The sequence below is a fragment of the Trichogramma pretiosum genome, unplaced genomic scaffold, assembly GCF_000599845.2.
Source record: "Trichogramma pretiosum strain Unisexual culture from Peru unplaced genomic scaffold, Tpre_2.0 scaffold78, whole genome shotgun sequence".
Taxonomy (NCBI): Eukaryota; Metazoa; Arthropoda; class Insecta; order Hymenoptera; family Trichogrammatidae; genus Trichogramma; species Trichogramma pretiosum.
In genome coordinates, this window is record NW_019641605.1 from 15,985 (window position 1) to 29,788 (window position 13,804).

The window sequence follows — 13,804 nt, forward strand, 5'->3', positions numbered from 1 at the left end:
GGATTTAAATAGGTCCCGGGCCAAACCGAGGTCTCTCGCACCGCTCTCACGGTAAAGGAAATTCGGTAGGTGTGGCTTGCCGCATCGCGATGGCAAAGCGTATTTTTGCTCGATGCCCTACGGGGACGTGTCAATAGGTCTTCGGACAGGTATGGCACGAGAAATACGACTACTACTAGTGTCCCTATCTACCGTTGGTAGGTGCAAGAGATTTGAGTTTGGTTTAAATGTGGGGTATATTTGACAGGACACGGGAGTATGAATGGATGGCTGTATGGTAAAGGGTTAAGTGTAACAGCTATATGTGTATGCGAGCAGGCGGAAGAAGATTGGATACATGTGTTGTGCAAATGGCACAGTGTCTGGTCGATGGCATGTCTAGAAGTACAGTGGAGGCTCGAGCGGTGGAGAGAAAGAACGATGGAATAGGAGCAGAGAGGGAAAGGGAGGACACAGTTTGCTATCCAAGTGATAGTAAACCTGTGTTAACTGTAGAGTGGTGGGACGTCACGTACTCCTCTTGTATGAGAGGAATCGCGTGACGTACCTGCCCGAAGAAGAATATATGGCTCATTTTGTTTTTGTTTTTGTTTCTGCATGTAAGGAGAAAAGGAAGGAAATTAAAACGGTAGGAAAATAACAGGGAAGATTGAAAAAGAGAGAAAGAAAATAAGATGCGAGGGATTGAGATCGAGTCCAAAAACGCAGGGGGTGCCCTTGGGCGCCTTCGGGTCTAGCGGTCCCGCGAACCCGAGCTGGCTCACCAGGTGCCGGGGAGACAAGTCCCCAAACCTGGAAGAGGCCCATCACGGGGTTTCAAACGCCGACCGGGCGCTAAACGGTACCGCGGGGTCGGGGAGCCCCCACGGAGGTAGAAAATTTAAAAAAACCGTTTAACGATCGCGATCTGAACGCTTCCTCACATTAGTGTATATCGGGTTGCAAAAGAAATATGCCAGTGTGCTCATACGTGTAAAGTGTGTATAACATGAACGTTTAACAATTATATAATAAAGTTTCGAGCAACATTTTTATCATTAGTTTCAATAAACGATATAGGCTTTGGATGTTGCCGATCTAAAAAATACATATTTTCAGAGACAAAAAGTACTATACATTGTATCTAACGTACATAAGAAGTTTTTTTTCAAATTTTTTGAACGAATCGATCGTGCCAATTTTCGATAGCATGGAAAAATAGTATAGGGAGTGTAAAAAATGGCTGATGTTTTAGCTCGGTACTTTTTTTTCTTTATAGCTCGATCAAAATGAGCGTTTGTACCTTCAAAGTGTACTTCTTGACAAAGCCTTTACCGGTCTCAGACTTGTTTTTATTACAGATTATGCATCCGGGACGATATCGAAAATGTACAAAAAATCTCAAAAAAAGTCGAAAAATCGTCGTTATTCGGGCTATACCAGTAACACAAGAGTTTTTAGGAGTAACTATAACAAGCAAAACTGATTGTTATTGTATTTTAAAAAAGGTTGGATCAATTTATAAGGGTCCAGTACGTCGCCAAGCTGCAACACCTTCTCAATGCAGTGCAGGGCCCGGCGGCGCTTCGACTGAAAGGAATGGAAATCACAGCAGCCAATTTCGACGTTGCATGGGACAAGCTCGTGCATCGCTATGACAATCGGCGCATACGTTTACATAACGCCCTGGAGAGCCTAATGCAGCTACCACTGGTGAAGTCGCGCACCGTGGATGAGCTTACCAACCTGATCGACAGGACAGAGGAGGCGGTTCGATCGCTGCAGGAATTGCGGTGCCCTGTTCACGAGTATGACAATTGGATTGTCCACTGCGTCGTTCGAAAGCTCGACGCGAATTCGCGGGAGTCGTGGGAGATCTCACGCGAGGAATCCTCCGAGTTCCCGAAGTACGGTGATCTGGTCCTTTTTCTCGAGCGTCGTGTGCAGTCGCTGGAGCAGGCGCGACCATCAGCCGGGCTTGCGACGACGAGCAGCCAAGGCTTGCGTGATCGGGGCTACGGACATCGACGTGTCTCGGCCAACACCGCACGAATTGAAGACGCGCCTGCGGGTCGTTCGGGACCCCTGTGCGACGTCTGCCAGAAGAGCCACTGGATTCATAGATGCTTCAAATTTTTAGGCATGTCCCAGCAGCAGCGGCTCGAGCTGTGCAAGGCGAAGCGTCTGTGCCTGAACTGCCTGCACAGGTCGCACCTCGTTGTCAAGTGCCCATCATCGTCGCGCTGCCTCATCTGCCAGGATAAGCATCACACGAAGCTTCACACCGACAGGCTGGGACGACCGAGACACGGGAACGGCAGCAGCGCCGAGGAAGAGGCCATGAGCAACGTCAACGCTCCAATCGAAGAGGATCAAGGCAGCTCGGTGAATGTGTTCACGACTCGAGTTGGCTCCGACATTTTGTTGGCTACCGCAATGGTACACCTCGTGACCGCGGACGGACAGCTCCTGTCGGTCAGGGCACTCATTGACCCAGCGGCGGAGCGGAGCTTCATCACTCGGCGTGCGGCATCGCAGCTGAATTTGCCTACGCGACGCACTTCGATGTCGATCATTGGTCTCGGCGCTGCTGAGTCATCGAAAGCCGGCACCGAGCTGTGCCTGCGGGTGCGATCCCCCAAGAAGCCTGAATTTGCATTGCAGACATCGGCCCTGATACTTTCGGAGCTTACGGATTTCTTACCCAGCAATCGAGTGAAATTTGAGTCGTGGCAGCACATATGGGGTCTTGAGCTGGCCGATCCGCGCTTTGGAGTGCCGGCGCGTGTGGATTTCGTTCTCGGCGGCGATGTGTTCCCGGAGCTTATTTTGAACGGGGTCATCAAGGGGACTTCGGGAACCCCCGTGGCCCAGAAGACGGTCTTTGAATGGATATTGACGGGACCAACGCTGCCGGACACGGCCGACGAAGGAGGTGCTGTGCGAGCGTTTCACGCATCAATTGAGCCGTCAATCTCAAGTCTCGTCTCGAAGTTATGGGAGCTCGACAACGTAACGAGCAGGCCGCATTTGTCTGAGGACGAGAGGCGCTGCGAAGAACTGTTCGTGCAGACGCATCGTCGGGACAGCAGCGGGCGATTTGTGGTGCGTCTACCATTCGCGCGCAGAGCCGACCTGAGAGGCTCCAGGTTCACGGCTCAGTCTTGTCTGCTAAGGATGGAGCGCCGTTTTCAAAAGGATTCGAGGCTGCGCGACGTTTATTCCGAGTTTAGGGATGAATACATAAGGCTTGGGCACATGGAATGTGTGCCGACGCAGCAACTTCAACGACCGAGTTCCTATTTGCCTCATCATGGAGTTTTTCGACCGGACAACCCCAACAAGATTCGAGTGGTGTTCAACGCGTCGAGCAAGGCAAATGACGGAATATCGTTGAATGACCAACTGCTTGCGGGGCCAAAACTGCAGGCGGATATTACAGTGGTACTGTCCAACTGGCGTTTTTTCGAATTCGCAGGCACGACCGACGTCGAGAAGATGTTCCGCCAGATACGAATACACGAGGACGACGTCGACTGGGAGCGTGTGCTCTGGCGAGCTGGCCCTGACGAGCCGATACGTGATTATCGCTGCACGACGGTAACTTACGGGACTGTTTCAGCTCCCTTCCAGGCCCTGCGCGTGATGAAGCAGCTTGCGGAGGACGGACGGGTAGCTTATCCGGAAGCATCGGAGGTGCTACAGCACCTGCTCTACGTCGATGATCTTTTTTTTGGCGCCGGATCTGCGGGAGAGGCAATACGCCGAAGAGATGAGCTCATCGCGCTGCTCGCGTCAGCTGGCATGAGGCTAGCGAAGTGGGCTGCATCGCACACAGAAATCGTTGAGGATCTCACCGACAACAAGCCGGAGGCGGTTGCATTGAGGGTAGATGAGGCGGTGTTTACACTTGGATTGAAATGGCTACCTCGGCTGGACTGTTTTACCTTTCAATTTAAGCCTGTCCTCACGACGTCGCCTGCCACTCGTCGTACGGTATTATCCGACATTGCAAGGACAAGTCAAGTACTTGGCACTTGCATGCGTTCGCTGACGCGTCTAAGAGAGCGTATGCTGCGGCGTTATACGCTGTGATCCCGTCGACATTGTGTCGACTTATTGTAGCCAAGACAAAATTAGCACCGACCAAAGTGCAGACGGTGCCGAGGTTGGAGCTCTGCGCGGCCGCTCTTCTTGTCCGCCTGGTCAAGAGTCTGCTTGACGGCCTCAGATTTCCACCGGCGCGCATCTTCTGTTGGTCGGACTCGAGTGTTGTGTTTGAGTGGTTGCGAGGACATCCTTCGAGGTGGCCAACGTTCGTGGCGAATCGAGTCAGCGACATTCAGACTGGCCTGCCTGACGCTTGCTGGAGGCATGTACGAACGATGGATAATCCAGCTGACTGTGCGACAAGAGGATTATCGCCGCTCGAATTGTCCGCTTTCCCACTTTGGTGGAATGGCCCTTCTTGGCTTCTCGACGAGGAGGCAACGTGGCCAGCATCTGTTATACCCTCGAGTGAAAGCGCACAGGTTATGGTCGCACGGCAGGCGCCTCCGCCGGCCGTTACCAGCTGCCTACCGAATTTGAGCGTATTTTCCAGCTTCAGCAAAATGGTTAAAGTGCTCTGTTACTGCCGCCGGTGGCTGGCTGTCGTCGGTCGAGCGGAAGTGGCGGGGCCCGATGGTGACGAGTGGAGAGAGGCTCAATTTATGTGTTTTCGGCTGATCCAAGCGCATCATTTCGGGGACGACATCAAGGCGGTCACTGCTGGAGAAAAGCTGCCGAAGAGGAGTCGGTTGAGGGCACTTCACCCCTTCATTGGCACTGGAGGTCTATTGCGAGTTGGTGGTCGTTTGCAGAACGCTCCACTGACATATGATGAAAAACACCCGATCATTCTGCCTGGACGTTGTTTAATCGTGAGGAGATTGATTGAACAGGCTCATAGGGATACCCTTCATGGCGGACCGCAGCTTATGCGCTCACACCTAGGCCGCATGTTTTGGATTTTGCGAGGCCCGCGCGTCATTCCCGCCGTTTGCGGAGACTGCGTTCGCTGTGCTCGCTTTCGAGCTACTGCAGTGGAGCAGCAGATGGTCCCGCTGCCCGCAGTTCGAGTCACTCCTGGACGACCATTCCAAGTAACAGGATTAGACTATGCCGGACCACTGCCAATACTGTTTTCAAAAGGACGTAAGGCTCCGTCCACCAAAGGTTACATCGCCATCTTTATATGCATGGTCGTCCGAGCGGTCTACGTTGAGGTGGTGTCGGATCTGACCACCAGTGTGTTATGTGGGAACGTCGAATTTTGATTAAGTTCGTTGCCTTCGAACGGTAGCCCTGAGAAGGCTAAAAACCGAAAGGAGTTTTAAGAGTTTACACTCTTGTTACTGCCAAGACGGTTTGAATTGAACTTTTACAAAGTTCGTCAGCTTTCGAACAGTAGCCCTGAGAAGGCTAGTAACCAAAAAGAGTTTAGGAGTTTACACTCTGCCACTGCTAAGACGGTTTGAATTGAACTCTTACAAAAGTTCGTCAGCTTTCGAACGGTAGCCTTGAAAAGGCTGGAAACCGAAAAGAATTTCAGAGTTCGCACTCTGCAATTGACAAGTCGGTTAGCCTCGATCTTTAACAAAAGTTCGAGGTCTTTCGAAATCCTACGTGAGATGGTCCTGAAAAAGACCGAGGCCGAGTTGGCGTGTACAAGTTCCAAATTGTTTAGTTGGTGATTGATGTGGATCGAGTGGTAGCCGAGATCCGATGTTGCTTCGTAGTCAACTCTGCAATAGAAGGTTGGAAACCCCGTCGAGCTCGTAGACTTGGCTGCGGCGACTCTGCGACGAATTTGTCTTGGCCTTGCTGGTCAGTTGCGGCCGGAAAGTCCAGGCCGCACTCGCTGAATTGGAAAGATCGAAGCTCGAAGTGGCCGATACTTAAGCCCTGGCGGGGATAAGTAGCTTGTGGGTGCCAGCGCTGCGCCACCTAGCGGCCGCTAGTGAAGCTTCTCAGCGCAAGAAGTGGGAAGGAGGCTTGGAGAGGAGCGAGAAATAATAAGTTTGAGTATATGTGTATAACTCAGATTTATTAACGTTCCCTAGGTCAAGCTCTCGTGGGCGAGCAAGATCCGACTCCGGAAAGTCCAGGAGTGGAACTGCGTGCCGAATCGAATCGGCGCTGTCTTTTATACCGCTGGCCGGTCGGCGCGCGAGCCGGCAGCGGCCAAGTGGCGGAGTGGGGATACGCACGCAGGAGTCTCGTGTCGTTGGCGTATATCAAGTGCTTTTCTCGCAGCGTTCTCTCGTTTTTGCGCTCGACGGGGAAGACCTGCGGTGCTCTATTCGGACAATGGCACTACCTTTAAGGGAGCATCGAGGGAGCTGCGTGAACTTTTCTCCAAAAGCTCGCCTCTTCTCGAGCGTGCAAGCAATCGTTTGCAGAAGAGAGGCATAGTTTGGACGTTCATCCCTCCCAGGGCACCCCACTTCGGCGGTTTGTGGAAGGCCGCCGTGCGGAGCTTCAAATACCACTTTCGACGGGTCATTGGCGACACGAGGCTCACATTTGAGGAGCTTTCAACTGTGGCTGCGCGCATCGAAGCGTGTTTGAACTTGCGACCGCTGTGTCCTCGCAGCAGCCGACCAGAGGATTTGGAGGCTCATTTTTTGGTTGGGTCTTCGCTGCTGGACTACCCTGAGCCTTACGATGATCGAACTCTCAACTTTACTAGTCGCTGGAGATTGTTGCGCGGCATGCGTGACTTGTTTTGGAGTCAATGGCGAAGAGAAGTGCTCTCACAAATGCAGCAGAGGAGTAAGTGGCTGACCGCACGCGAGAGCTTGCGGCCAGGTGACATGGTGCTGCTCAAGGATGATCTCTGTTCGCCATCGTCGTGGCCGCTGGCACGCGTCGAGCAGGTTCATCCGGGTTCTGATGGATTGGTCAGAGTTGCGACTATCAAGACCGCAAGCTCAACTTTTACAAGACCAATTGTCAAATTGATTAAGCTGCCGACTGATGCTCAAGCCGAGGAATATTACTGTCGGCTCAATGAAAAGAAGACGAACGAATGAATTATTTTAGGCTCTTGAAATTTCGAAACCTTTGTCGGAAAACTGTTTGTATTGTTTAGAGTTGCTTTACTTTTTTGTATTATTAATTTGTTTATTATTTTGTTTTTTACATGGTCATTTTTTTGTGAACTCTTTTGTGGACTTTCATTCGTATTATGGTTTGTGATGTTATTGCCGCTACATTGCGTCAACGCGGGCGGTATGTTTAGTTATTGTTAAGTTTTGGCATGTAGGGCGCGACTGTGCCGGGTGCTTGATGGGAAAATAACGGACAGAGATGATGTTTGTGCTTATTGCCTCAGTGCTCGATCGAACTGCTTGATCGAAACAGTCGAAGTTGGACCTTGAAAGCTCATCTAGCTCTCGACCCAGTCGCGCGTTACTCGCTTTTACGCCAACTAGCAATCTCGATTTACCGACGAGAATTTTTCATTAATAAAGTTATTAGTTTTTGTTAAAGAATTGGCTAAGCGAATAATTTATTATCCTCTCACGGAACACAAATAGTTCACGGGTCGTTGGTCCCGACTCGAACGCCAAAGTGCTCGGAGCGCGAACATCGCCTGCACCGAATCTCTTTACGCATCGCGTGAACCAGCTTTTTTGTACACCTTTTTTAAGTAATCCAGGTTTTTGTCCACGTAAACGTGATTGTATTAAACCAAGAAAAATAAAGAGTTTGTCTCAACCTGAGCCACCTGCGTCTGCGCCTTTTTTTCTTCTTCTCCTTCAAGCCGTCTTCTCAACAATGTCATTTCTGTAATTTAAGAGGGATTCGAATGAAATTTGTACAGTAATTTTGACACAATGAGATAGAGCAACCCAGAAAATTTCAGATCCAAGCATGGAAAAATGACCATTTAGTTAAAAAAATTATATTTTCCTTTTGTATCGCAAAGCCAATTTTGATTCAAAGTTTTTTTTATGTCATTTCTGTATTTTTGGAGGGATTCAATTGAAATTAATACAGTAGTTTAACATCAATGTGTTTTGTCAACACAGAACATTTCAAATCTATGCATAGAAAATTGAACAAGTAAATTATTCATTGCTATCCGACCATAAAAGTTAAAAATTTACAATTAAAGGAAGGCTCTTTTAGTGAAATTGAGAAAGTCGAGGTTTTTTTAACATTATTTATCTTTTATTTTAATTATATATGGGTCAAAATAATACTTTTTTACAAAACCGTGCGCACGTATATCACCGATCTTGACGCGCTTTTGGTATGTTATAGTACATGGTAAAAAGGTCCCAAAAAAAAATTTTTAGACCCCCTCCCCCCTCCTACCCCCCACTTCCGGTATAAACGTCCATTTTCGATCTATATTTTTTCTGAGGACATGAAGCAAGTAAAAAATCTGAAAAAATTCATAAAAATACTTTTCCACAATCCAAACAACCTTTAATTTTTTCAGATTTTTTGAGAGCTTCAGGCCTTCAGAAAAAATTATTGAAAATTTCAAAAATCGAGATACTGTCACATTACGCGAATATGATTACAAAAAGTAATAAAAGGTAAATTGAGTACTCCCGCGTAATGTAACAATTGATTGTCGCACACGTGTTCGGGAGATATTTATATTGCTACGTTCCAAAGATCCCATTAGACTGCAATAAAACTCTGATTTCGGGAATATAAAAAATGTGTGAGAAATACTAGGCATGGTAATTTTTCTGTAACATCAATCTGATATCAAAGAAACTTGAGTCCGCGCCATGAACCAAGAGTATAACATGCATTCACGCTGGAATAAAAATCAACTAAGTAAATATAGTAATGGAGATGCGGCCATGTGGCCAGCTGATTAAATAAGCTGATCATATGGAACGTTCATAAATTCTAATAAAGATATCCTTTTTACCTTTCTCATTCACATTGACCAGAATACTCGGTAATAAACGACGCTATCGTATAGCACGAGTTTACGATCAAACATTGTCGGTTACGATCCATATGCAGTCTGAGGGGTCACGTGTTCGGAATTTATCTCATTTCTTTTGATAAATTTAGAATTAGGAAGGAACGGGTGAGAAGTTAGATGGTGAAAGGGAATGAACCTCATTGATATAAATAGGCCGCGCTTCCGAGGAATCGGCCTTGTTACCTAGAGTCAGCCGACCCGTACAGAGCTCGTTTTGTGAGAAGTAAATTCATTGCTATTTACGCGAGGCGTTCAAGTGATTCAACTCCTCTGAAGATCATTTTGGTTCTCCATCGTCCGGGGCAGCGTACGAGAGGGACATCACCGAGCTAAGAGGAGGCCAGTAAAACGTGTGTGTGTGTGTGATAAAATCAAGTACGAATAAATCAATGTGAGTCTTTTAAAAATTATATAACTTTGTCAACATATCATTATTTCAAATAAACTCCTAACCATTTCTGTGGAAAAGAATAAATATATATAACTATGTAATATCTGTTAATTCGGATGTTACAATACGGCGGTATGAGCCGATGTAGTACTCGGAAATTTTTTCCGTTATTTTTCGCATTAAAAAACATAACCTCAATTTTTTTCAGATTTTTTCAGATGACCTAACGCACCTTTTGAAGCCAAAAACCGATTTTTTTGACGAAAATAATTTTTTTAGGATAGTACGAAGTATTTCCGAAAAGTACCTCGACAAACACCCTTTTCACTAATTGTAGTTCCGAAATTTTTGTCACCGAAAAAAAAGTACGTTTTTCGGGGGTGTCCAATGCGTACGGACTTGTACATAAAATTAATCATTCCATGCAGCTTAAATCCAAAATAACCCAAAGGTTGATTCCGTTTCGTACGTAAAATAGCCCACGAGCATAAGTATAACTTTCGCCCGAAATAACCCAAGACCTCGATCGATGTCGTTTGCCTGGTCGTCGGTACGTCGAACATTTCTATGAAACTTGCGATAGGGTTTTGCAGCCTCGATGTGCCACTTTCGCTTTTCGGCGTCGCGAGTCGCGCACCACAACGGCGACGAGGCGAAGAGACGCATCAGGCACGCGCCTGAATACTCGTCAATGTCGAATAAATAATCGGCAATGACCCGTCGATGATCCAACTCCGAACTTACCCGCGAACGTCCATATCTCAACATCCGAAGTAACCCCCGACTGCCGCCGTTCCGCTTGGGCCGAGCGCGCCCACCGTTTATCTCGCGACTCGATCGTATCGCCCGTTATCGTTGCATCCGCGGTAACGCTCGGAACCCGCACGATCTTACAAAGTCGTTGAAAAAATTTGCAAACCTGCCTGGAGCTGCTCTTTTTTCGCGCCCTCACCATTGCAAAATGTCGCGTTGACCATACGCCAACGCCGACCGAGTTGCGTTCCGATTAGCGCCGATTAACCATCAGATCGCCCCGTTCTTCGACTCTGCCCTTTTCGGCTGCCAAATGTCGACCATTCACCGTGCGCCCGGCGTGCGCCATCGATAAACGTGACCTTAACCCAAGTAACCCGCCCCGGATTGCCCAAGTACGGACGGACGCGCACCGCACAAGAGCGACCACGCAAACGACGGGAACGCGCGCTCTGACGGTAACGGCCCGTGAACGCGAACCGGACACCGTTTCGCCCGTTAGTGGGCAAAGTTTTCGTCTGCTGCTGCAGCAATAAAGCACAAGAAACGCACCGCGCAAGCACGACCAGGCAACTACGACGCAAGTACGCGAATTGACGATAATCGGAGGCCGAGAAGCACACCCCCTCCCTGGGAAACGGGTTCGAGTACACAAGGTAGGTACGTACTAAATAAGACAACGAGTACGAACGCAACAGGGGGAACGACGAGATAGGTACATTAGGTAGGTAGGTAAGGTGTACACATTAATAAAAAATATCATCAACGTTTGAACACAATTTATTCGTTCGCAACTCTACATCAACGTTACTGCTGTCGCCCGTAGGCGCGCATACGTCCAACAACAATCGTACACAAAAAGCAACGAAATTTGCGAAAAAAAAGTGTTGTAAATAATGATTACGTACGAACGAACGGAAAGTTGGGTTCGCTACTGCAGTTGCCTCAGACAACACGCAACGAGCAAAGCGACGCGCACGCAACGATGCAATCGAGCGAGTCGTCGCAAACAAACGCAACGAAGCAAACAATATACACAAAAACAGACAAAAAAATTGAACAAAACGATAAACGATGTAAAAACTATAAACGGTAAACCAAAAGCACACGAAAGAACAATAAAAAATATCAATACATGATTGTAAACGCAGAGGAAAAGAAAATTTTTAAGGGCGCCTTCAGCGACGTCCCTGGCCGTCGCGACGCTTCTCCTCCCTCCTCTTTGTTGTTGTTGTTGATCTTCTTGTCGAAGCGGAGCCGCGCGGCGTGCTCCGGTAGCTCGAGCCGGTTGCGCCGTCGTCGCTGTCCTCCTCGCTGTCGCTGTCTACCAGCGCGCGCCAATCTTCTCCTCTTGGACCGCCACCCTGCAAACGAAGAAGAACAAAATTATTAGATTAACATTGATTATCGAGCGTGCACGCGCGTGAAAGGGGCAAGACTCGACACTCGTGCCCGCGAGCAATGTATAATACACTCACCACCGTGTGAAAGCCCGCCCGGGGCGAACACTGCTTCGGGGCCAAAGAGGCCGAGCGAGACGACGATGCCACCATGGGTTTGCAGCGAGCCGCTGCTCCTCCCGTGCTTGGCCTACTCGTGCTGCTGCAGATGCCGCCGCCACGGGCGTCCTTGCCGATCGGCACCGACGCTCGATCCAGCACCACCACCGGCTGCCGGCCGGAGCACTCGGGCCGACGGGACGCTTGCTGCTGCTTGGTCGGACGCGTCGTTTTTGGCGTCTGCGGCGTTGTTGGTGATTGCGCCTTCGCTGCCCTCGACGACGACGACGAAGTCGACGGCCTAGCCTCGTCGGCGTCTTGGCCGGGGCCCTGGGTACTCGGGCGCTTATTGTTGTTGCTGCGCAGCCGGCACGACGGACCGGCCTGCTGGTCGTCGGCCTGCTCGCCACGCTGTCTGCTGCGACGATAACGAGCGGCTGCGTCGCACTCCTCCTCCTCCTCCTCCTCCTCGTCGTCGGGCCTCTTGCGTTTCCAGCCACGCACCGGCCCCCGTTTGGGCGGCGCCGGCCGGCTCCAGTACTCGCGCTCGCGCTGTTACAACACAATGACAAGGATCGTGAATTGATTCATCGATAATGTACATATCATATAATGCGAGAAGAAATAATTTTTAAGGAAAAGCGACAAAATTTGGTTTTCGACTCACCTCCAATTCGGCGTCCGAGCATTTTGCCGAGGCCTGCTGCTGTCCGACGCCGCTTTGGCCGCGCTTGTCCCTGCGCTTGGCGTAGAAGCGCCAAGCGTGCCGGGCACGCACAAACGTCTCGAATTTTTCGTGACGTGGGTCCGGCCCGTCCCTCAAATTTCTGCCGGCAATCAGGCCCCACAGCCGAAAGGCCTTCTTATCCCGCAGCAGCTTTTGCAGGCGGGCCCGGGCGCGTGCCGCCGTCACGTGACCACTCCCGAAAAAGTACTCGGCTGCCAGCTTGCGCCAAAACTCCTTGCTCCGGTACTCGTGCACCGAGCGAGGATTGAGGCAGCGCAGCAGCAGCGCGTCGTCCTCGAACGACCACTGATCGTCGACGCCGTCGATGGGCGGCCTCGCCGCAGCCTCGTTCATCGCCGACAAAAAGGCCCTCGCGGCTTCGTACGCTGGACCGACGGCCGAACCATCCTCCTCGTCGTCCTCCTCATCCTCGGACTCGTCGTCGTCGTTGCGTCCGATCGCAGCCACTGCTGCATCCGCTGCCACTGCGGCCAATCCTGGCCGCGCCGAGGACGACGATCCGCCGACGTTGACGTTGACGCGAGAAACGATCGCTTTTGACGGCGACGCAGCTCCTCGGACGACGACGACGTATCGTCGCTGATGATCATCATGTCGAGCAGCGGCCCAACCCGCTGTTGCTGCTGCTCGTCGTCGAGCGACACGTCAAGTGTCAACGCGACGGACGGACCCGACGCCGCGGGCGAGTCTGCTCCTACGGCAGAAATCGTGCCTTCGCCACTGGCGACCGGCGCGCCCGTATCAGCGGCACCGGCTGGCGTCGACGGTTCCCGAGTAACCACGGGGTCGGCTGCTGCTGCTGGTGTCGGTAGTGGCAGCGACGCGCGCGGTTCACCCACCGGCAACGGTATATCCTCGATCGCTGTAGCTACGCTGCTGCCACTGCTGCCGGCCTCTGCCGACGCCGCGGCTACGACGACGACGACGACGTCGTCGGAGGAGTCGGTGATGGTGGTGGCGGTGGCGGTGGCAATGGTGGTGGCGGCGGTGGTTGCGATGCTGTTGGCGGTGGTGGTGTCCACAGCTGCTGCGGCAACGGCCGCGTCATTGGCCCCGACGGCGACGGCTTGGTCGCTGGCCGTGACCGAGGCGACGGCCGACCCACCAGTCGTCGCTGGCATCTTGCTGCCGCTGCTCGCGTCCATGTCTATGCGTGCGACGTGCCCGACGTAAGAAAACGACACTCGTGTTGACAAGCTGATGGCTCCGCGAAAGCGACGACGCTGCAGAAACAGAAGAAACGAGATGTAAAAGTCGAATAAAGTCAGAGACGCGAGTTTCGATGCCCAAAAACGACGACGGTTCGCGTTCGCGGCTGCTCGCTCGTCGGCGATCGCTTGGACGATAAGGCTCGCGTTACAAATCGTTCAATGCTTTCGAAAATTTTCTTTGCTTCTACTTTTTTCTGGCCTTTTTTCTTTCTTTTGTTTACA

At 50.7% G+C, this 13,804-nt stretch overlaps 2 protein-coding genes across 2 annotated transcripts; one reads left to right on the forward strand and one right to left on the reverse strand.

The window, feature by feature from the left end:
- Nucleotides 1–350: 350 nt before the first annotated feature.
- On the forward strand, nt 351–7,055 carry LOC111693556. The gene is made up of 5 exons (XM_023458371.1): nt 351–499; nt 1,488–4,048; nt 4,105–5,268; nt 6,084–6,181; nt 6,348–7,055. The coding sequence occupies exons 1-5, from the start codon at nt 351–353 to the stop codon at nt 7,053–7,055; spliced, it is 4,680 nt and encodes a 1,559-aa protein (XP_023314139.1).
- Nucleotides 7,056–11,302: 4,247 nt separating this feature from the next.
- Nucleotides 11,303–13,516, reverse strand: LOC106654255. The gene is made up of 4 exons (XM_023458372.1): nt 12,919–13,516; nt 12,291–12,847; nt 11,603–12,175; nt 11,303–11,488 (listed from the first exon to the last, which is right to left on the reverse strand). The coding sequence occupies exons 1-4, from the start codon at nt 13,514–13,516 to the stop codon at nt 11,303–11,305; spliced, it is 1,914 nt and encodes a 637-aa protein (XP_023314140.1).
- Between the last annotated feature and the right edge of the window lie 288 nt (nt 13,517–13,804).